This window comes from Pseudophryne corroboree, chromosome 6 (genome assembly GCF_028390025.1).
Source record: "Pseudophryne corroboree isolate aPseCor3 chromosome 6, aPseCor3.hap2, whole genome shotgun sequence".
Taxonomy (NCBI): domain Eukaryota; kingdom Metazoa; phylum Chordata; class Amphibia; order Anura; family Myobatrachidae; genus Pseudophryne; species Pseudophryne corroboree.
This window is the reverse complement of record NC_086449.1, coordinates 796,888,193-796,910,142: the sequence shown is the minus strand read 5'-3', so window position 1 is coordinate 796,910,142 and position 21,950 is coordinate 796,888,193. Positions and strand designations below refer to the sequence as shown.

Here is a 21,950-nt window from a genome sequence, read left to right as displayed (position 1 = left end):
AGAGACGCGCGATGCGCTCGTGTCCCTCCAACACATAGAGGGGGGAGGGGGGGCCGGGGGAGCAGGCACTGCGGCATATACCTGGCACTGGGGGGACAGATCTGGCACTGGGGACATATACCTGGCACTGGGGGGACAGATCTGGCACTGGGGACATATACCTTGCACTGGGGGGGCATATACCCAGCACTGAGGGCATGTACCTGGCACTGGGGGGGCATATACCCGGCACTGGGGGGGGGGGGGGCATATACCTGGCACTGGGGGCATGTACCTGGCACTGGGGGCATATACCTGGCACTGGGGGGGGGGCATATACCTGGCACTGGGGGGGGGGGCATATACCCAGCACTGGAGGCATATACCTGGCACTGGGGGGGAAGCAGGCACTGGGGGCATATACCCGGCATTGGGGGGGCATATACCCGGCACTGGGGGCATATACCTGGCACTGGGGGGGAATATCTGGCACTGGGGGCATATACCTGGCACTGGGAGCATATAACTGGCACTGGGGGGCATGTACCTGGCACTGGGGGCATATACCTGGCACTGGGGGCATATACCTGGCACTGGGGGGGAATATCTGGCACTGTGGGAGAATATCTGGCACTGGGGGGGCATATACCCGGCACTGGGGGCATATACCTGGCACTGGGGGGGGGGAAGCAGGCACTGGGGGGGGGCATATACCTGGCACTGGGGGCATATAACTGGCACTGGGGGGCATGTACCTGGCACTGGGGGCATATACCTGGCACTGGGGGCATATACCTGGCACTGGGGGGGAATATCTGGCACTGTGGGAGAATATCTGGCACTGGGTGCATATACCTGGCACTGTGGGGGAATATCTGGCACTGGGAGCATATGTGGCACTGGGAGCACGGCCCTAGCAACAAGCACTACCCACTAGCAACGAGCATGACACCCAGTGCATGAAACCCCTGGCAACGAGCATGACATCCTGGCACCGTGCATGGAACCAAGTGCATGAAACCCCTGGCAACAAGCAGGTAATTTAAAAGTAATTGGAAGCCTTACTGTAGAACTTAATGTGTAATGGGCATTACGGTGTGTGGCATAATGTATCACGGACATTGCGGTGTGTGTCATAATGTTTCAGGCATTACGGTGTGTTGTATACTATATCACGGGCATTGTGGTATGTGGTATAATGTCTCAGGATCATTGTGGTGTGTGTCATACTGTGTCACAGACATTGTATGTGCTATAATGTATCAGGGGCATTGCAGTGTGTAGCATAATGTATAACGGGCATTGCGATTCCTGGCATAATGTGTCACACGCATTACGGTGTGTGGAATAATGTGTCACAGGCATTACGGTGTGTGGCATAATGTGTCGGGGGCATTACGGTGTGTGGCATAATGTGTCGGGGGCATTACAGTGTGTGGCATAATGTGTAGGGGGCATTACGGTGTGTGCATATTGTGTCATGTGCATTATTGTCAGTGATCGCAAAAACGCGCTATGGCGCGTATTTTACCCAGAAACAGCCGCCCAGGACTCACATTTAGAAGATGAGCGGGTCCCACAGGACGCGCTCATCTGAATATGTGTTTGCATGTGTTAAGCCTGTCAGCGGAATGCAGGAGGTGACTGGCTGTTTCCTCGGCCAATCACCTCCTGTAGTCTCCATCCAATCACAGCCTGCAGCATCTCCCGCTTTGAATCCTGCTCCCCGCCAGCACATGAATCTGTGCTGCAGGGCTGACAGACTGGCCCCGCTCATCCGGCTCCACTGCCGCTCTGCCGCCAGCACCCTCCTCTGCGACTGGGAGTACAGCTCCGGATCTGCCCGCCGCCACCCCCCTACCCGGGACCCGCTCAACGCCCCACCGAGACCCGACAACTACCTTCCAGCAGGAGCCGGCCGGGCTGCGCAGCTCCCGCTGTAGGTAAGCAGTAGACAGTGCTGCATCGCCCCGCTTCACCTGGAGTAGCTGGTGCAGATGCGGGATGTCCGGGGGCTGCAAGCTCCGTGTGTGCAATGTGAGGCCGCTCAGAGTGTCAGGGCCTCACTGACACCATTTTTCTGACAGCACAGTGCAGTGAGTGCACTGGCACAAGTAGCCAGCCTGCGCCGCAGCATGAAGGAGCTATCTGTGAAATCGCAAGCAGAGGCTGGCAAGAAGGAGCTCCTCCGATCGCTTCCCCTGACGGGCTGGCCACTGCTAAATATACCAGTAATCAGTACAACTGTGCAGTGACACTGACTTTCCCATTGCACCTGGGGCTCCACTACTTTGACACAGTTGGAACTGATTATCGGTATATTTAGCAGTGGCCAGCCCGTCAGGGGAAGCGATTGGACGAGCTCCTTCTTGCCAGAGAACAGCCTCTGCTTGCGATTTCACATAGAGCTCCTCCAGGCTGCGGCTACTACAGGCGCAGTCTGGCTACTTGTGCCAGTGCACTCACTGCACTGTGCTGTCAGAAAAAATGGTGAGTGTCAGTGAGTTGCTGCTGGGGGCGGAACCACTTGTGTCAAACGGCTCCTTCGTGCAACTGGAGGTGATAAGTGAGTGGTTACTGCAATGTGCCTCAGTGCTCTACCAGGCGCATTGTGTATAATAACGTGCTCTACCAGGCGCATTGTGTATAATAACGTGTTCTACCTGGCGCAATGTGTATGATAACGTGCTCTACCTGGCGCAATGTGTATGATAACGTGTTCTACCTGGCGCAATGTGTATGATAACGTGCTCTACCTAGTGCAATGTGTATAATAACGTGCTCTACCTAGTGCAATGTGTATGATAACGTGCTCTACCAGGCGCATTGTGTATAATAACGTGCTCTACCAGGCGCATTGTGTATAATAACGTGTTCTACCTAGTGCAATGTGTATAATAACGTGCTCTACCAGGCGCATTGTGTATAATAACGTGTTCTACCTACTGCAATGTGTATTATAACGTGCTCTACCTGGCGCATTGTGTATAATAACGTGTTCTACCTGGCGCAATGTGTATGAAAATGTGCTCTACCAGGCGCATTGTGTATAATAACGTGTTCTACCTGGCGCAATGTGGCTGATAACGTGCTCTACCATGCGCATTGTGTATAATAACGTGTTCTACCTGACGCAATGTGTATGATAACTTGCTCTACCTAGCGGCAATGTGTATGATAACTTGCTCTACCTAGCGGCAATGTGTATGATAACATGCTCTACCTGATGCAATGTGTATGATAACTTGCTCTACCTAGCGGCAATGTGTATGATAACATGCTCTGCCTGGCGCAATGTGTATGATAACGTGCTCTACCTGGCGCAGTGTGTATAACGTGTTCTACCTGGTGCAATGTGTATGATAAAGTGCTCTACCTAGCGGCAATGTGTATGAAAACGTGCTCTACCTGGTGCAAAGTGTATGACGTGCTGTACCTGGTGCAAAGTGTATGACGTGCTGTACCTGGTGCAAAGTGTATGACGTGCTGTACCTGGTGCAAAGTGTATGACGTGCTGTACCTGGAGCAAAGTGTATGACGTGATCTACCTGGATCAGTGTGCATAGGAGGTTCTACCTGGTGCAATGTGTATAAGCGCCACTACTGTGTGGTGTAATGTGAATTGACACTATTATGTGGTCACGCCCCTTCCCTATGGGGAATCTGCCTGCCGCTATGTATAAAAATGGGGAATCTGCCTGCCGCTATGTATAAAAATGGGGAATCTGCCTGCCGCTATGTATAAAAATGGGGAATCTGCCTGCCGCTATGTATAAAAATGGGGAATCTGCCTGCCGCTATGTGTAAAAAGGTAGAATCTGCCTGCCGTAATGTGTAAAAAGGGCACGCTATCTGCCGTTATGTGTAAAAGTGTATGGTGTCTGCTGTAATGTGTAAAATGGGGACACTGTCTGCCGTAATGTGTAAAATGGGGACGCTGTCTGCCGTAATGTGTAAAAAGTGCACGCTGTCTGCCGCTATGTGTAACGAGGGCACGCTGTCTGCCGCTATGTGTAACGAGGGCACGCTGTCTGCCATTGTGTAAAAAGTGTATGCTGTCTGCCGCTATGTGTAACGAGGGCACGCTGTCTGCCGTTATGTGTAAAAAGTGCACGCTGTCTGCCGTTATGTGTAAAAAGGGGAATCTGTTCGCTGTAAGGAGTAAAAGGGTCTCTACCTGGTGTAGTGGTGCTACTGTGCGGCGTAATTTGAAGAATGGAGACTACTGTGCACCGTTTTATGAATTGGTATTATTTTGTGGACACACCCCTTCCCCACGAAGCCACGCCTACGGCGCGCACTGCCCATGGGGTGGACTTGGATGGGATGGGGGGGCCCAAAGCATTTTGTTGCACCTGGGCCCACCGCTTGCTTGTTCCGCCACTGGTTCAGCATGATTTATCGAAGGACACAATACCGACGGTCATTATACCGACAGCCAATGGCCAACAGTCAAAATACCTACACAGTTAAAGTACCGACATTCATTATGCCAACATGTTCCAAATACCAACATAGTCAGAATACCAACATTTGAAATTCCGACATGTCAAAATACCGACATGCATTTTTCCTGGGGGGGTTGTGTCAATGTCAACGTAGGTCAACATGGACACCGTCTAAGTGTACCGCGTCCCCTCGCATGGCTCGCTGCGGTCAGCACACTATTACATTCCTCTTCCAGGTCCACTGGGGTGGTAAAGTATGACAAGTCTGTTTTGGGGCAAAAAATTCCTTAAAAACTCATGGCGGCATTTTAAATGTTGGTATTCTGACTATGTTGGCATTTGGAACATGTTGGCATAATGAATGTCGGTATTTTGACCATGCCAGTATTTTGACTGTCGGTCAATGGCTGTCAGGCTTTATGGGGCTAAATCAGACCTGATCGCTGCTGTGCATTTTCGCACAGTGGGCGATCAGGCCTGAACTGCACATGTGCCGCAGTGCGCATGTGCACGACAAAGATGCGATCGGCATCTCAGCCCAGCTGGGAGGGAGGGGGCGGGCCGGCGGCGTTCGGCTGCCCTTTGGATGCGCAGTCCAGGCAACACAGGCGTGTCCGGACCGTGTGTGTGTGTGGGGGGGGGGGGGGGGCGGTTTGCTGTGGCTGTGTGATGTCATGTCACACGTAGCCGCTGGGACCTGGGATGCAGTGAAAAGTCGCCTACCAGTGCAGGTAGGAACTTACTTGCCGGGTGCAATAGCATCGCCTCCGTGCGATGCTATCGCACCCGTGCGGCAGGGGGAGGGACAGACATGTGGGGCGGACTAGCCCTGTGCATGTCTGGGTGGCTGATCATAGCCGCGCGGCTACGATCAGGTCTGAATTAGCCCCAATGTCTGTCGGTAAATCAACTGCTACCCGCTCCACAGACCACATTAATCTGAAATGCTGAATTCAAACTCCTGGTAGACTTATAATATCAGGATTATTATTAATACCTTATAGTTATATGGCACCACCAAGCGCCCGAGCGCTGTATAGGCAAAACTACAGAGGCATGAGCAAACAATGCAATATAAAACAACAAACAATAAAAGAGTGAGATGCTGATGCAGCCGAGAGACACTAGTTAGCAGTAGCACTCAACTGGGGAGATGTATTAAGCTTCAGAGAGAGAGAGAGAGAGAGAGAGAGAGAGAGAGGAGAGAGATAAAGTACCAGCTAATCAGCTCCTAACTGCCGTGCTACAGGCTGTGTTTGAAAAGTGACAGTTAGGAGCTGATTGACTGGTACTTTATCTCTCTCCACTTTCTCTCTCTCCAACGTTTGATACATCTCCCCCAGTGACTCAGGGGTCTATTTACAAAGCCTCAGGTGGAGATAAAGTGGATAGAGATAAAGTAGCAGCCTGTGACATAGCGGTTAGGAGCTGAATGGCTGGTGGGTGGGGGTTATACATGGGAGGAGAACTGGGAACAGATATGTGTGAAGATAGAGGAAGGCTGGTGGGCACAGGGGCATTTTCAGGTCACATTTGCACCCATGCAGGTTAGTAATCAGTCAGGTTAGGGAGCTATCAGTGTGAAGGATAGGTGCTGATACTGTTTGCCCTCCGAGTACCACCACAAAATAGGCACTGAGTTATCTCAGGAACATCATATAGGTTTATTATGGGCAGCAGGTGTATCTACTAAGGGAGAGTTAAAGTACCAGCCAATCAGATCCTAACTCTCATTATACAAGCTGTGTTTGAAAAATGGCAGGTAGGAGGTGATTGGTTGGTACTTTATCCCCCTCCACTGCAAGGTTGGACTGGCCCACAGGGGTACAGGGGAAACCCCCGGTGGGGCCCGCTACCTTGAAGGGGGGAAGGGGGGGCCCTCCTCCTCTAGGGATCAAGTTCCAGACTATGTACTTGCATTATACATTATCTATATGTTACTGCACAGGACTATTGTGTATTTGCTACAGAGCATTGCTGTTATTAATCTGGTACATTATCATCATACTTGTCTACTCTCCCGGAAGCTGCGGGAGGCTCCCGTTTTTTGGGGTGGCCCCCCACACCCCCGGAAGAGTAGGCAGGTCTCCCGCATCCTGCTCGCACCCTAGTGATGCAGGCAGGATAGAGATAATCTCCCGTATTCGCTCGTCCGTGCGGAGGGGAAGGAGTTAGAATGAGGCAAATTGCTGCATTTCCTGATGTGGGGGCGGGGCTTGATGGAGAGGAGAAATGTCAAGTAGGTAAGTATGATTATCATGCATGCACTAGCTGTATTTACTATATATATTTCAAGGGGCCCAGACCATGCATTCTCTCATGGTTTGGTAAATCCATGTGGTGGATGGCCACACCCCCTCTGTAGACTGTCCACACCCCTAAACAAGGGCCCCTACCACCGCATTCCCCTGGTGGGCCCTTCAATCCCCAGTCCGACACTGTTCCACTGTATCTCTCTCCAAGCTTTGATAAATCTCCCCCTATATTTGGACTTTTGTAGCCTCACTAAAACAGTGAGTTTAACAAAGGCAATACACGCAGCCATAATGTTTGTGTTGTTCCAGAGTTAATGCAATAATCCAATGAAAACTGATAGGATCATATATGGACAGTTTCATAAAGGTGGCTTAGGGCACATTCGCAGTTGCAGCCATCGGGACCGGGGGCATATTTAGAAAGCAGGGAGCCCGTGTGCAGTCTCTGTCCGGGCCCCCTCCTCACTAGCAGGCAGCAGCAGTGACAGTGACTCTGAGCAATAGGTGGTATGCAGGTTTCCGGAAAAATGGCGCGACTTTCCCTACTGTGTATGCACAAAACGCCAACTCAGAATAACCCCCAGCATTAGGATATACCTTATTTTTAAATATTAATATGGTCTAAAATTATTCAGCTACACGATCGGGCAACAATCTGGTTCCAAATAAGTGTCCATTCCAAGACAATCACAGAGAGTTGGAAATCTGTTGTCTCTTCCGTTGGGGGAACTGGTGGTTTTCTCTGGGAGACTCATTACACAGTCACATGCCATGATTATACCAATAAATATCTCAGTTACAATAACTGGACTCAGAGTCTGTTTTCATCATTTAAGTGTTACCAGGCGGCCGGCTCGTGGACTAAACTGCTGCCAGATTGTGCAATGTGCAGAGAGCCCTGATTGTCATCATAGGCACTTTCCTACCACTCTACAGCCCTAGACTCTTTCCAAAGACAATTTATTGGCTGGGGACCAGGGTGTAAGATGACAAGTATGATGTGTCAGACTGCACGAAGGGCCCACAGGTTGAATGCAGTGGTAGGGGCCTGTGCTTAGTGGTGCAGCCATCCACCATAAAGGCACCATAGAGAGTAGAGTCTGGCTCCCGGCTATGTCAGTGTGCGCTATGGGAGAAACATTGTGACGTCTCTCCCATAGTGCCGAGGAGCAGATGCCAGGAAGACTGCTGCAGTTGGATGCGGGAGCGGGGCTTGGTGAGTATGGTGTGTTGTTTGTTTGTTTTTTTTTGGTCTATATGTGTGTTTCTAGTGGGGGCAGACTACAAGGGTGCAAACTACTGGGGGCAAACTACTGAGGGCAAGCTACTGGGGGCTAACCTCTGGGGGCAAGCTATTGGGGGATAACTTCTAGGGGGGGCAAACTACAAGGGGGCTAACTACTGGGGGCAAACTACAGGGGGGCATTACTACTGGGGGCATAACTGCAGGGGCATTACTACTTGGGGGCAAACTACAGGGGGGCTAAACTACTGGGGGCATAACTAAAGGGGCTAAACTACTGGGGGCTTTACTACTAGGGGGCTAAACTGCAGGGGGGCTAAACTACAAGGGGGCAAACTACAAGGGGGCATTACTACAAGGGGGCTAAACTACAGGGGGCATAGCTACAGGGCCTAAACTAAAGGGGGCATAACTACAGGGGCTAAACTACTGGTGGCATTACTACTTGGGGGCTAAACTACTAGGGAGCAAACTACAGGGGGGCATTACTACTGGGGGCAAACTACAAGGGGGCTAAACTACTGGGGGCATTACTTACGGGGGCTAACTAATGGGGGCTAAACTACAGGGGGCATTACTACTGGGGGGCTAAACTACTGGGGGCATAACTGCAGGGGCTAAACTACAGGGGACATTACCACTGGTGGCTAAACTACAGGGGGCTAAACTACATGGGGCAAACTACATGAGGGCTAAACTACAGGGGCTAAACTACTGGGGGCATTATCACTGGAAGGCTAAACTAAAGGGTGGGTAAACTACTGGGGTCATAACTGCAGGGGCATTGCCACTGGGGGCTAAACTACTGGTGGCATAACTACAGGGGCATAACTACTGGGGCTAAATGACTGGGGGCATTACTACAGGCGACATTACTACAGGGGGCAATACTACACAGGGGCATTACCATTAAGGGCATTACTAATGGGGGCACTACTAATGAGGGCATTGTAAATGGGGCACTTCATAAGGGGCATCACACCTGGGGACATAAGGGGCACTACTACTGTGGGCTCTATATAAGGGGCACTACCAGTACAGTGGACATTGCATAAGGAGCACTACTACTGTGGGCATTGTATAAGGGGTGCTACTGCTGTGGGCATTATGTGTATTATGGGATGGTGCTACCACTGTGGGCATTATGTGTATTAGGGGTTCTACTACTGTGGGCATTTTTCCTATTGTGTGACCATGCCCCTTTTTGAGACCACACCCCCTTTTGGGCGCATTACCATTATTACATGGGCGCCAGGGGGAGGGGGGGAGTTCCACCACCTCTCTAGGACCACTTTAAGCACTGAACATATGCTTAATGCAGAGGTTCCCAAACTGTGTGACGTGGCTCCCTGGGGTGCCTCGGGACACTTGCAGGGGTGCCCTGGGTTGGTGGTCCAGGACCAATTCAAATTATTCATGGTCAATATAATAGGCAAAACCAGTGCTGGTGGCTGCCAGTCATAAAATATGTGTCCAAACAGAAGCAAATCTTGTCCCTCACCACACAACTGACCCTAAGAATGACATATAAACGCGATCTACTTAATGAAATATTTCTTTCTAAATTTCTCAATAATAAATTTTTGGCCTAGGGGTGCCGTGAAAAAATTCTGATATTCTAGGGCGCCGTGATTCAAAAAAGTTTGGAAACCACTGGCTTAATGTATAATTCAAGTGCACAGTCTAAAACCTGATCCCTAGAGGAGGGTGTGGGCCTTCAGGCAGTGGGGCCCACCGGTGGTTTCCTCTGCACTCCTATGGGCCAGTCCGACCCTGCAAATACAGGTAGTAATGAGCAATATAGCACTATGGTAATAAATTATCTGTAGGATCAAAGATTGCTTAAAGTTGAACTAACACCCAAAAATAAAAACAGATTTTAGAACACCATGAAATTGGCAACTAATCGTACATGGGAAAGTGATGAATTATGAAAACTATTAATAATGATGTTCTGCAAAGTGGGCATGGCTAAGCTGTATATACCAAGAAAGGTATAAGATAACAAAAAAGCCTGCCTCAGTAATTACACTGTTTTAAGTGCATTGCATACATAGGTAACAATAAAAATAAAATCTGCATTAGCATACATTTCTGTTAAAATATTGATTCACACCAGTCATTGACCTGTGACATGGAACAGAAATATGGCAGCGTTTAACGAGCAACTATTGATGGTAGGAGTTTAACAGAAATGTTCCATAGCACAATTCTTAAGCTATTTGTTGCAACACCAGGTTCCTTCTTCTCCAGAAGGAACCTATAAATCCCAGCAACCATTGCCTTAAGACCTTTTCCTCTTTCTCTGGGGAATGGTTATCTGTCCCTCTGGTAGGGAACAAAATCTAATAAATAAAGTTAAGGAAGGCCTGTTCCCTTCCTTAAAATACAATCTTATTGCAATTAGCAGGGTCAAGGCTCCAAACTGACAAGTGGCTTCTGGTGGGCTAGCCGCTCGCCTTATCTAAGAGCCATGGAACATTGGGTGAAGGCATCAACACATAGTTTTCCTGGGGCAAGAAGTGTCTTCCTGATGATGGGTACTGTATGTCCCAAATTGTTGACTTTGGGTGACCACATCCACAGTGCATCCTGCCATAGCCTAAATTGTTCCGTACTAATACATCCTGGCCATTGAGATATCACACTTCCACAAAGCCCTTATGTGGCCGGAGAGACCCCCAGCCCACGTGGACAATGGGCGCTGCAGCACTGAAGGGGTTAACCCCTAGTGCCCGGCGCCATGTTGCGGACAATAGGCGCTTGGCGTCACTGTTAAATGTACTTACGGCGCTGGGCGCAGACTGTTTAAAAATATGTTTAAAGATGTGTCTTAACATGTCATATGTGGTGCTCTGTGCACAATTGCAGGAATGCATGTTTAAATGTATTTATATTTAAGATGTGGTCACCTGTATATTTAAAGAAAAAATGCACTTACTATAGATGTCTGAATAATCATCTCCTGTCAGTAGTAAGTGGCATGCTAACGGCCCTGTCCTAGCAGAGAGGTGTGAATGACAAAACCTTTTGATGTGTAAGTTCCTTAGAGAGGGATGTTACTGACGGGGAATCTCCTTATCCCATATGTAAAGTAGTTCTGGGCTTGGAACCTGTTTCATGTAATGATTTAATTGATATACGAACCCTGAATGGCAGATGCAGGAAGGAAGACTGTTTGATGTGTTGTATAGCCTTTCCTGTTGTAATCCCAAACACTGGGTTTGCCTGAAGATGTGACTGAGACAGAAACATTTGTATTTTGAAGCTATGTGATAAATTTATCAATAGTGAATGTTAATCTGATACCAAACGTTGTCTGGGTGACAGGAAGGAGGATATTGTTTTTTGCACTTACTAACATCCTTGTAAAATGTAATTTATTTATATTTTGTGCGATAACCTGATTGGTTGGAGAAGACAGGGAGGGCTTACCCCCCTGTGGTACTGTGTGGAAAATTGACATAAAAAGGAGGCCTGCGTGCCTCCAGTATGGTAGTTGTACCATCTTTATTCTGCTGGAACATCTTGCTGTATGCTGTTGCCCCTAGCAATAGGGAAGTCTTTTTTAAGGCTATTATTGAGCAAATAAACATCTCATCTACCTCAAGAAGATTGCTTCATCTTGTGACCTACAGGGTTATGCCAAACATAGCCCCGTCCTCCGGCTGTCCAGGGAAGCACCTAACGTATCCAAGTTCCGCCTTCCGCCAGCTACCGGTAGAGGCCTAGCAAGTGGCTAGTGGGGATTCGTACACACCACACAGGTGTGGTAAGGCAGTACGTCGGCACATACAGAGCAGAACCATGGTTCCAAACACCACGGCAGGTTAGGAGTTTGGTGGTGGCAGCATAAACCCGCCCACAGCGCAGTGGGTGGAGTCAGTAACAGGCGGTTACTGACGGTAAGCGGGAATCCCCTATGTGGTCAGGCCTCGTGTGACCTGACCCTCCATTCTGTGCGCAGGAGACGGGACGCGAAAGCGGCGAGTGCTTTCGTACGGGACCGTCCTGTCACAGAAATTGGTGGCATAGCGGTGGGATAATCCCAGGCGGCTTTTCATCACCCGATTGGAGAAGCCGAGTTACTCAGGGGAGGAATAACTGCAGCGCAGAAGAACGCACAAGATGGCGGAATTCAGCGGAATGTCCAAGGATGATCTGGAGATCGTGTGCCAGGAGAAGGGTGTGGATATCTCTTTCAACGCCTCCAGAAGCGTCATGAAGGCGGCGCTCATGAGCGTGGAGGAGACCCATCAGGCGGAGGTGGAAAGCACTGACGGCGTCAGCATCGCAGAGGACGGCCCAACAGTGGACCTTCATAAGGAACCGGTGAGACCCACAAGCCCCGCCCTCTCTCACAGCAGCAATGTTTCCCAGCAATCCCTAGCAGGGCCAGGATCCCAACGTCCCAGGGGGGGCGGCCCGGATACCCTAGCAGATCGGCTAGCAGAATTGGGGGAAAGGGCAACGGAGCAAGAACGCATGCTTGTCATTCGGATGTGGCATGCGGAGCGGGCATCACAGGCCGTGGTACCCCGGGAGCCGTTGTCAGCTGTTGTACACAGATCAGGACGTATTCAGTTTGCCAAGTTTGCAGACAGTGATGGGGACATTGATGGACATTTACAAGTTTTTGAAAGGACTTGTAAACTACACAATTTACCCAAGTCGGAGTGGGTGAGACACCTTGTGCCCACTCTGCATGGAGAGGCCTTGGAGGCCTATCGAGGAGTGGCCACGGAGGACTGTGGGGACTACGACGAAGTCTCACGGGCCCTCCTCCAGCGATTCTTCATCACTCCAGAGTCTTACAGGAAGAAGTTCAGAGACTTGCCCAAGAATCCTAGCAGCACCCATGAGCATTTCGCCACCCAGCTGCGGCAGTATGTGGTGAAGTGGGTGAAGGATTCTGAAGCCACTACATGGGACGCACTGATCGACCTGATCTGCAGGGAGCAGTTCTACCGCAGGTGCGCCCCAGAAGTGAAGGAGTGGGTGCTAGACCGGGAGCCACCCAGCTTAAAGATGGCTGCCCAGTTAGCAGACAAGTATGTGGCAATTCGGCCACAGGGGCAGAAGCGCCCCGCCAGCAGCCAGCTCCAAAAGACTGTACCATCAGGGGAACACCCCCTCTTCAGCTCATCGCCCCCCAAAGCAAGCATCTTCCAACCCGGGTGCTCTTGGCCAGCAACCGCACCGCAGCGTCCCTGCAACTGATCAGAGATCATCGGTGCCACGACTGGAGAAGAAGTGCTACGGCTGTGGGAAAATCTGACATCTGAGGATGAACTGTCCTGCATCCCAAGCACCCCAGACTCGTGCCCCAAATCCGAGTGCTGGAGCCCGGCTTGCTTGTTTGACGAGTGGAGATGAGCCTACAGAGACTGTTCCCCCTCCAGTCAGTCCGATGGAGTGTGGCGAGAGACAGGTGCACTCTGCGGAGAGAGTCACCTGCATGGCCAAACAGCCCCTACATAATATGTGGAGGCACCTGCAGCCGGTCCACGTGGGATCCCTGCAGGGGGAAGGCCTAAGAGACTCTGGGGCCTCAATCACTGTGGTGAGCCCCCATCTTATAGATCCTGCTGCAGTATTGCAGGGTCGCACTGCCAAGGTCACCCTGGCAGATGGAACAGAGAAAGAGGTTCCCATGGCAAGAGTCTACCTGGACTGGGGAGCTGGACCAGAGTTGCGAGAAGTTGCCGTCATGGATGGTCTCCCAACTGATGTGGTCCTAGGAAATGACCTGGGTGGTGGGATTGTCACCACGTTTGCTGGCGCCATTCCCCGGAGTCAAGTTCCACAACCACCGTTGACATCAGCTACTCCAGCACAGCACAGCCCAGAGGAAAAGACTACAGCTGCTAGACAACTGCCAGCACAGCCAACCACAGCATCAACCAGCCCAGAGGAAAAGATTACAGCGGCTAGATCGGCACATCGACCCCGCATGACTTTTGCCTCTGGTATGCCTACGTCCCCTAGCAACGCAGAGGATGTCGGTTCCAGCTCGTTTGATCCGGTGGGGGTGCCCAATGATGCTCCTGACCCAAGTGGTTTGCCAACTCCGGCGGTGAGTATGAGAAACCACACTGACTTTTCCATGACTGACCCCTACCAGACTGACCCTAGTAGTCCCCACCTAGATCCCCCTGTAGAGTGTCCCAATTTAGGAGAGATTGAGGGCCACAGGCAGGAGTTTAGGGAGGCTCAACTCTCTGACCCATCCCCGAAAGGCATGAGGCGCCACTCTGGCAGCGGCCTTGACAGGGTTGGGGCAGGAAGTTTGACCTGGCGGGAAGGGTTAAGGTACAGGGTAGACAGGAAAGTGGGAGGGGATAGACCAGATAGGGAATGTGTCCAACTGGTCCCCCCAGGGAACTTTCCTGCGCAACCGGTGTCGGTTGCCAGCGAAACCCCTTTGGGCAGTAACCCTGAGATAGACCGTACCCTGAAGTGCCTGACACAGTGCTTACCCTGGTCTGGAATGTCGGATGACGCCCAGACCAACTGTAAGGCTGGTGCCATGCGTTGGCAGCTGGGGCACTCCAGCGGTTGTGTTGTCTCTGGGCCTCTGCCCATAGGGGAACCCTTGCAGCAAGTTGCTGTGGACATAGCAGGTCCCCTGCCTGTGCGCAGTAGATCGGGGAAGACACGCAGCCTCCATGTAGTGGATGCCACACAGGATCCAGAGGCTGGTGGTCTGGCCGCCATCACTGTGGCACAGGTAGCGGACGAGGAGGAAGGAGTAGGCCTAGGTGACAGGGTAGGTTTCCCCGAGTCATAGGTCGACAGAGGAGGATTGGAGGACAGACAGTTGCCAGATAGAAATGACGGAGGTGCAGTGCCTGGGGCACCATGTGGGAGGAGACAGGGGTAGGCCCAAAGCAGAGGCCACCAGAGGCTGTCCCCGACCCACATCACCCAGACAGGTACTGACCTTAGAACCTGTAAGGCCCTACGGACACGTTGTCCTTGACTTTAGTCCTGTAGTGAACCCCTGTACAGAGATGGCTAGGAAGGGCATTCCCAAGTCAGTGGACTTTGCACCCGCTTGCGAGTTGGCATTCCAGTCATTGAAGGAGGCTCTGGTACCCGCTCCAGTGCTGATGGCGCACATTCTTGACCAGGACTGTTTTACGAACTACTGCGCCACTGCACGGACTGGGAGTAGTACTGAGCCAGGAGGAGCCATATGGGCAGGAGCACCCTGTGGCCTATTTGAGCAGAAAGCTGCTACCGCAGGAGGTGGGTTATGCCACAATTGAAAAGGAGTGTTTGGCTATTGTTTGGGCTGTGAAGAAGCTTCAGCCCTATTTGTATGGCCGCCATTTTACGGTGGTAAAGGACCACAATCCATTACGGTGGCTCCAGCACACCACGGGGGAAAACGGCAGACTGTTGCGGTGGAGCCTTGCTCTTCAGGTTTATGACTTTCATATTATCCACAAGCAAGGCAAGGCTCATAGCAATGCGGATGGACTGTCACGTCAGGAGGAGCCTGAACCCCCAAAAGAACTCCCGGTAACCTCATTAAGGACTGCGGGACCAGGGACCAAATCGTTGGGACATGGGTCCCTGGTTGACCCGCTTGAATGGGGGGGGAGGAGTGTGGCCGGAGAGACCCCCAGCCCACGTGGACAATGGGCGCTGCAGCACTGAAGGGGTTAACCCCTAGTGCCCGGCGCCATGTTGCGGACAATAGGCGCTTGGCGTCACTGTTAAATGTACTTACGGCGCTGGGCGCAGACTGTTTAAAAATATGTTTAATGATGTGTCTTAACATGTCATATGTGGTGCTCTGTGCACAATTGCAGGAATGCATGTTTAAATGTATTTATATTTAAGATGTGGTCACCTGTATATTTAAAGAAAAAATGCACTTACTATAGATGTCTGAATAATCATCTCCTGTCAGTAGGAAGTGGCATGCTAATGGCCCTGTCCTAGCAGAGAGGTGTGAATGACAAAACCTTTTGATGTGTAAGTTCCTTGAAGAGGGATGTTACTGACGGGGGATCTCCTTATCCCATATGTAAAGTAGTTCTGGGCTTGGAACCTGTTTCATGTAATGATTTAATTGATATACGAACCCTGAATGGCAGATGCAGGAAGAAAGACTGTTTGATGTGTTGTATAGCCTTTCCTGTTGTAATCCCAAACACTGGGTTTGCCTGAAGATGTGACTGAGACAGAAACATTTGTATTTTGAAGCTATGTGATAAATTTATCAATAGTGAATGTTAATCTGATACCAAACGTTGTCTGGGTGTCAGGAAGGAGGATATTGTTTTTTGCACTTACTGACATCCTTGTAAAATGTAATTTATTTATATTTTGTGCGATAACCTGATTGGTTGGAGAAGACAGGGAGGGCTTACCCCCCTGTGGTACTGTGTGGAAAATTGACATAAAAAGGAGGCCTGCGTGCCTCCAGTATGGTAGTTGTACCATCTTTATTCTGCTGGAACATCTTGCTGTATGCTGTTGCCCCTAGCAATAGGGAAGAGTCTTTTTTAAGGCTATTATTGAGCAAATAAACATCGCACCTCAAGAAGATTGCTTCATCTTGTGACCTACAGGGTTATGCCAAACATAGGCCCGTCCTCCGGCTGTCCAGGGAAGCACCTAACGTATCCAAGTTCCGCCTTCCGCCAGCTACCGGTAGAGGCCTAGCAAGTGGCTAGTGGGGATTCGTCAACACCACACAGGTGTGGTAAGGCAGTAAGTCGGCACATACAGAGCAGAACCATGGTTCCAAACGCCACGGCAGGTTAGGAGTTTGGTGGTGGCAGCATAAACCCGCCCACAGCGCAGTGGGTGGAGTCAGTAACAGGCGGTTACTGACGGTAAGCGGGAATCCCCTATGTGGTCAGGCCTCGTGTGACCTGACCCTCCATTCTGTGCGCAGGAGACGGGACGCGAAAGCGGCGAGTGCTTTTGTACGGGACCGTCCTGTCACAGAAATTGGTGGCATAGCGGTGGGATAATTCCATCACCCGATTGGAGAAGCCGAGTTACTCAGGGGAGGAATAACTGCAGCGCAGAACGCACAAGATGGCGGAATTCAGCGGAATGTCCAAGGATGATCTGGAGATCGTGTGCCAGGAGAAGGGTGTGGATATCCCTTTCAACGCCTCCAGAAGCGTCATGAAGGCGGCGCTCATGAGCGTGGAGGAGTCCCATCGGGCGGAGGTGGAAAGCACTGACGGCGTCAGCATCGCAGAGGACGGCCCAACAGTGGACCTTCATAAGGAACCGGTGAGACCCACAAGCCCCGCCCTCTCTCACAGCAGCAATGTTTCCCAGCAATCCCTAGCAGGGCCAGGATCCCAACGTCCCAGGGGGGGCGGCCCGGATACCCTAGCAGATCGGCTAGCAGAATTGGGGGAAAGGGCAACGGAGCAAGAACGCATGCATGTCATTCGGATGTGGCATGCGGAGCGGGCACCACAGGCCGTGGTACCCCGGGAGCCGTTGTCAGCTGTTGTACACAGATCAGGACGTATTCAGTTTGCCAAGTTTGCAGACAGTGATGGGGACATTGATGGACATTTACAAGTTTTTGAAAGGACTTGTAAACTACACGATTTACCCAAGTCGGAGTGGGTGAGACACCTTGTGCCCACTCTGCATGGAGAGGCCTTGGAGGCCTATCGAGGAGTGGCCACGGAGGACTGTGGGGACTACGACGAAGTCTCACGGGCCCTCCTCCAGCGATTCTTCATCACTCCAGAGTCTTACAGGAAGAAGTTCAGAGACTTGCCCAAGAATCCTAGCAGCACCCATGAGCAGTTCGCCACCCAGCTGCGGCAGTATGTGGTGAAGTGGGTGAAGGATTCTGAAGCCACTACATGGGACGCACTGATCGACCTGATCTGCAGGGAGCAGTTCTACCGCAGGTGCGCCCCAGAAGTGAAGGAGTGGGTGCTAGACCGGGAGCCACCCAGCTTAAAGATGGCTGCCCAGTTAGCAGACAAGTATGTGGCAATTCGGCCACAGGGGCAGAAGCGCCCCGCCAGCAGCCAGCTCCAAAAGACTGTACCATCAGGGGAACACCCCTCTTCAGCTCATCGCCCCCCAAAGCAAGCATCTTCCAACCCGGATGCTCTTGGCCAGCAACCGCACCGCAGCGTCCCTGCAACTGATCAGAGATCATCGGTGCCACGACTGGAGAAGAAGTGCTACGGCTGTGGGAAAATCAGACATCTGAGGATGAACTGTCCTGCATCCCAAGCACCCCAGACTCGTGCCCCAAATCCGAGTGCTGGAGCCCGGCTTGCTTGTTTGACGAGTGGAGATGAGCCTACAGAGACTGTTCCCCCTCCAGTCAGTCCGATGGAGTGTGGCGAGAGACAGGTGCACTCTGCGGAGAGAGTCACCTGCATGGCCAAACAGCCCCTACATAATATGTGGAGGCACCTGCAGCCGGTCCACGTGGGATCCCTGCAGGGGAAAGGCCTAAGAGACTCTGGGGCCTCAATCACTGTGGTGAGCCCCCATCTTATAGATCCTGCTGCAGTATTGCAGGGTCGCACTGCCAAGGTCACCCTGGCAGATGGAACAGAGAAAGAGGTTCCCATGGCAAGAGTCTACCTGGACTGGGGAGCTGGACCAGAGTTGCGAGAAGTTGCCGTCATGGATGGTCTCCCAACTGATGTGGTCCTAGGAAATGACCTGGGTGGTGGGATTGTCACCACGTTTGCTGGCGCCATTCCCCGGAGTCAAGTTCCACAACCACCGTTGACATCAGCTACTCCAGCACAGCCCAGCCCAGAGGAAAAGACTACAGCTGCTAGACAACTGCCAGCACAGCCAACCACAGCATCAACCAGCCCAGAGGAAAAGATTACAGCGGCTAGATCGGCACATCGACCCCGCATGACTTTTGCCTCTGGTATGCCTACGTCCCCTAGCAACGCAGAGGATGTCGGTTCCAGCTCGTTTGATCCGGTGGGGGTGCTCAATGATGCTCCTGACCCAAGTGGTTTGCCAACTCCGGCGGTGAGTATGAGAAACCACACTGACTTTTCCATGACTGACCCCTACCAGACTGACCCTAGTAGTCCCCACCTAGATCCCCCTGTAGAGTGTCCCAATTTAGGAGAGATTGTTGGCCACAGGCAGGAGTTTAGGGAGGCTCAACTCTCTGACCCATCCCCGAAAGGCATGAGGCGCCACTCTGGCAGCGGCCTTGACAGGGTTGGGGCAGGAAGTTTGACCTGGCGGGAAGGGTTGAGGTACAGGGTAGACAGGAAAGTGGGAGGGGATAGACCAGATAGGGAATGTGTCCAACTGGTCCCCCCAGGGAACTTTCCTGCGCAACCGGTGTCGGTTGCCAGCGAAACCCCTTTGGGCAGTAACCCTGAGATAGACCGTACCCTGAAGTGCCTGACACAGTGCTTACCCTGGTCTGGAATGTCGGATGACGCCCAGACCAACTGTAAGGCTGGTGCCATGCTTTGGCAGCTGGGGCACTCCAGCGGTTGTGTTGTCTCTGGGCCTCTGCCCATAGGGGAACCCTTGCAGCAAGTTGCTGTGGACATAGCAGGTCCCATGCCTGTGCGCAGTAGATCGGGGAAGACACGCAGCCTCCCTGTAGTGGATGCCACACAGGATCCAGAGGCTGGTGGTCTGGCCGCCATCACTGTGGCACAGGTAGCGGACGAGGAGGAAGGAGTAGGCCTAGGTGACAGGGTAGGTTTCCCGAGTCATAGGTCGACAGAGGAGGATTGGAGGGCAGACAGTTGCCAGATAGAAATGACGGAGGTGCAGTGCCTGGGGCACCATGTGGGAGGAGACAGGGGTAGGCCCAAAGCAGAGGCCACCAGAGGCTGTCCCCGACCCACATCACCCAGACAGGTACTGACCTTAGAACCTGTAAGGCCCTACGGACACGTTGTCCTTGACTTTAGTCCTGTAGTGAACCCCTGTACAGAGATGGCTAGGAAGGGCATTCCCAAGTCAGTGGATTTTGCACCCGCTTGCGAGTTGGCATTCCAGTCATTGAAGGAGGCTCTGGTACCCGCTCCAGTGCTGATGGCGCACATTCTTGACCAGGACTGTTTTTACGAACTACTGCGCCACTGCACGGACTGGGAGTAGTACTGAGCCAGGAGGAGCCATATGGGCAGGAGCACCCTGTGGCCTATTTGAGCAGAAAGCTGCTACCGCAGGAGGTGGGTTATGCCACAATTGAAAAGGAGTGTATGGCTATTGTTTGGGCTGTGAAGAAGCTTCAGCCCTATTTGTATGGCCGCCATTTTATGGTGGTAAAGGACCACAATCCATTACGGTGGCTCCAGCACACCACGGGGGAAAACGGCAGACTGTTGCGGTGGAGCCTTGCTCTTCAGGTTTATGACTTTCATATTATCCACAAGCAAGGCAAGGCTCATAGCAATGCGGATGGACTGTCACGTCAGGAGGAGCCTGAACCCCCAAAGAACTCCCGGTAACCTCATTAAGGACTGCGGGACCAGGGACCAAATCGTTGGGACATGGGTCCCTGGTTGACCCGCTTGAATGGGGGGGGGAGGAGTGTGGCCGGAGAGACCCCCAGCCCACGTGGACAATGGGCGCTGCAGCACTGAAGGGGTTAACCCCTAGTGCCCGGCGCCATGTTGCGGACAATAGGCGCTTGGCGTCACTGTTAAATGTACTTACGGCGCTGGGCGCAGACTGTTTAAAAATATGTTTAATGATGTGTCTTAACATGTCATATGTGGTGCTCTGTGCACAATTGCAGGAATGCATGTTTAAATGTATTTATATTTAAGATGTGGTCACCTGTATATTTAAAGAAAAAATGCACTTACTATAGATGTCTGAATAATCATCTCCTGTCAGTAAGAAGTGGCATGCTAATGGCCCTGTCCTAACAGAGAGGTGTGAATGACAAAACCTTTTGATGTGTAAGTTCCTTGGAGAGGGATGTTACTGACGGGGAATCTCCTTATCCCATATGTAAAGTAGTTCTGGGCTTGGAACCTGTTTCATGTAATGATTTAATTGATATACGAACCCTGAATGGCAGATGCAGGAAGGAAGACTGTTTGATGTGTTGTATAGCCTTTCCTGTTGTAATCCCAAACACTGGGTTTGCCTGAAGATGTGACTGAGACAGAAACATTTGTATTTTGAAGCTATGTGATAAATTTATCAATAGTGAATGTTAATCTGATACCAAACGTTGTCTGGGTGACAGGAAGGAGGATATTGTTTTTTGCACTTACTGACATCCTTGTAAAATGTAATTTATTTATATTTTGTGCGATAACCTGATTGGTTGGAGAAGACAGGGAGGGCTTACCCCCCTGTGGTACTGTGTGGAAAATTGACATAAAAAGGAGGCCTGCGTGCCTCCAGTATGGTAGTTGTACCATCTATATACTGTTGGAACATCTTGCTGTATGCTATTGCCCCTAGCAATAGGGAAGAGTCTTTTTTTAAGGCTATTATTGAGCAAATAAACATCTCATCTGCCTCAAGAAGATTGCTTCATCTTGTGACCTACAGGGTTATGCCAAACATAGCCCCGTCCTCCGGCTGTCCAAGGAAGCACCTAACGTCTCCAAGTTCCGCCTTCCGCCAGCTACCGGTAGAGGCCTAGCAAGTGGCTAGTGGGGATTCGTCAACACCACACAGGTGTGGTAAGGCAGTGCATCGGCACATACAGAGCAGAACCGTGGTTCCAAACGCCACGGCAGGTTAGGAGTTTGGTGGTGGCAGCATAAACCCACCCACAGCGCAGTGGGTGGAGTCAGTAACAGGCGGTTACTGACGGTAAGCGGGAATCCCCTATGTGGTCAGGCCTCGTGTGACCTGACCCTCCATTCTGTGCGCAGGAGACAGGACGCGAAAGCGGCGAGTGCTTTCGTACGGGACCGTCCTGTCACACCTTACAACATACATCAAGCCTTACAGATGTCCTTCAACTGTCCAATTGCTGTGGATACATGAGCCATATTATTTTTCATGACAAACAAAGTCATGGTCAACCTGACTTCAACATAGATTCCT

General features: G+C 51.4%; 1 protein-coding gene across 2 annotated transcripts in view; it reads left to right on the top strand.

Annotated features, from left to right (window-relative positions):
* Positions 1-978: 978 nt before the first annotated feature.
* FBLN1 (fibulin 1) overlaps positions 979-21,950 on the top strand; it is a 197,259-nt gene continuing 176,287 nt past the window's right edge. For both annotated transcript variants that reach the window (XM_063928888.1, XM_063928890.1), the window contains exon 1: positions 979-1,016. In XM_063928888.1, coding sequence (XP_063784958.1) covers positions 994-1,016 — 23 coding nt within the window. In that variant the 5' untranslated portion in view covers positions 979-993. The remainder of the gene's footprint in view (positions 1,017-21,950) is intronic.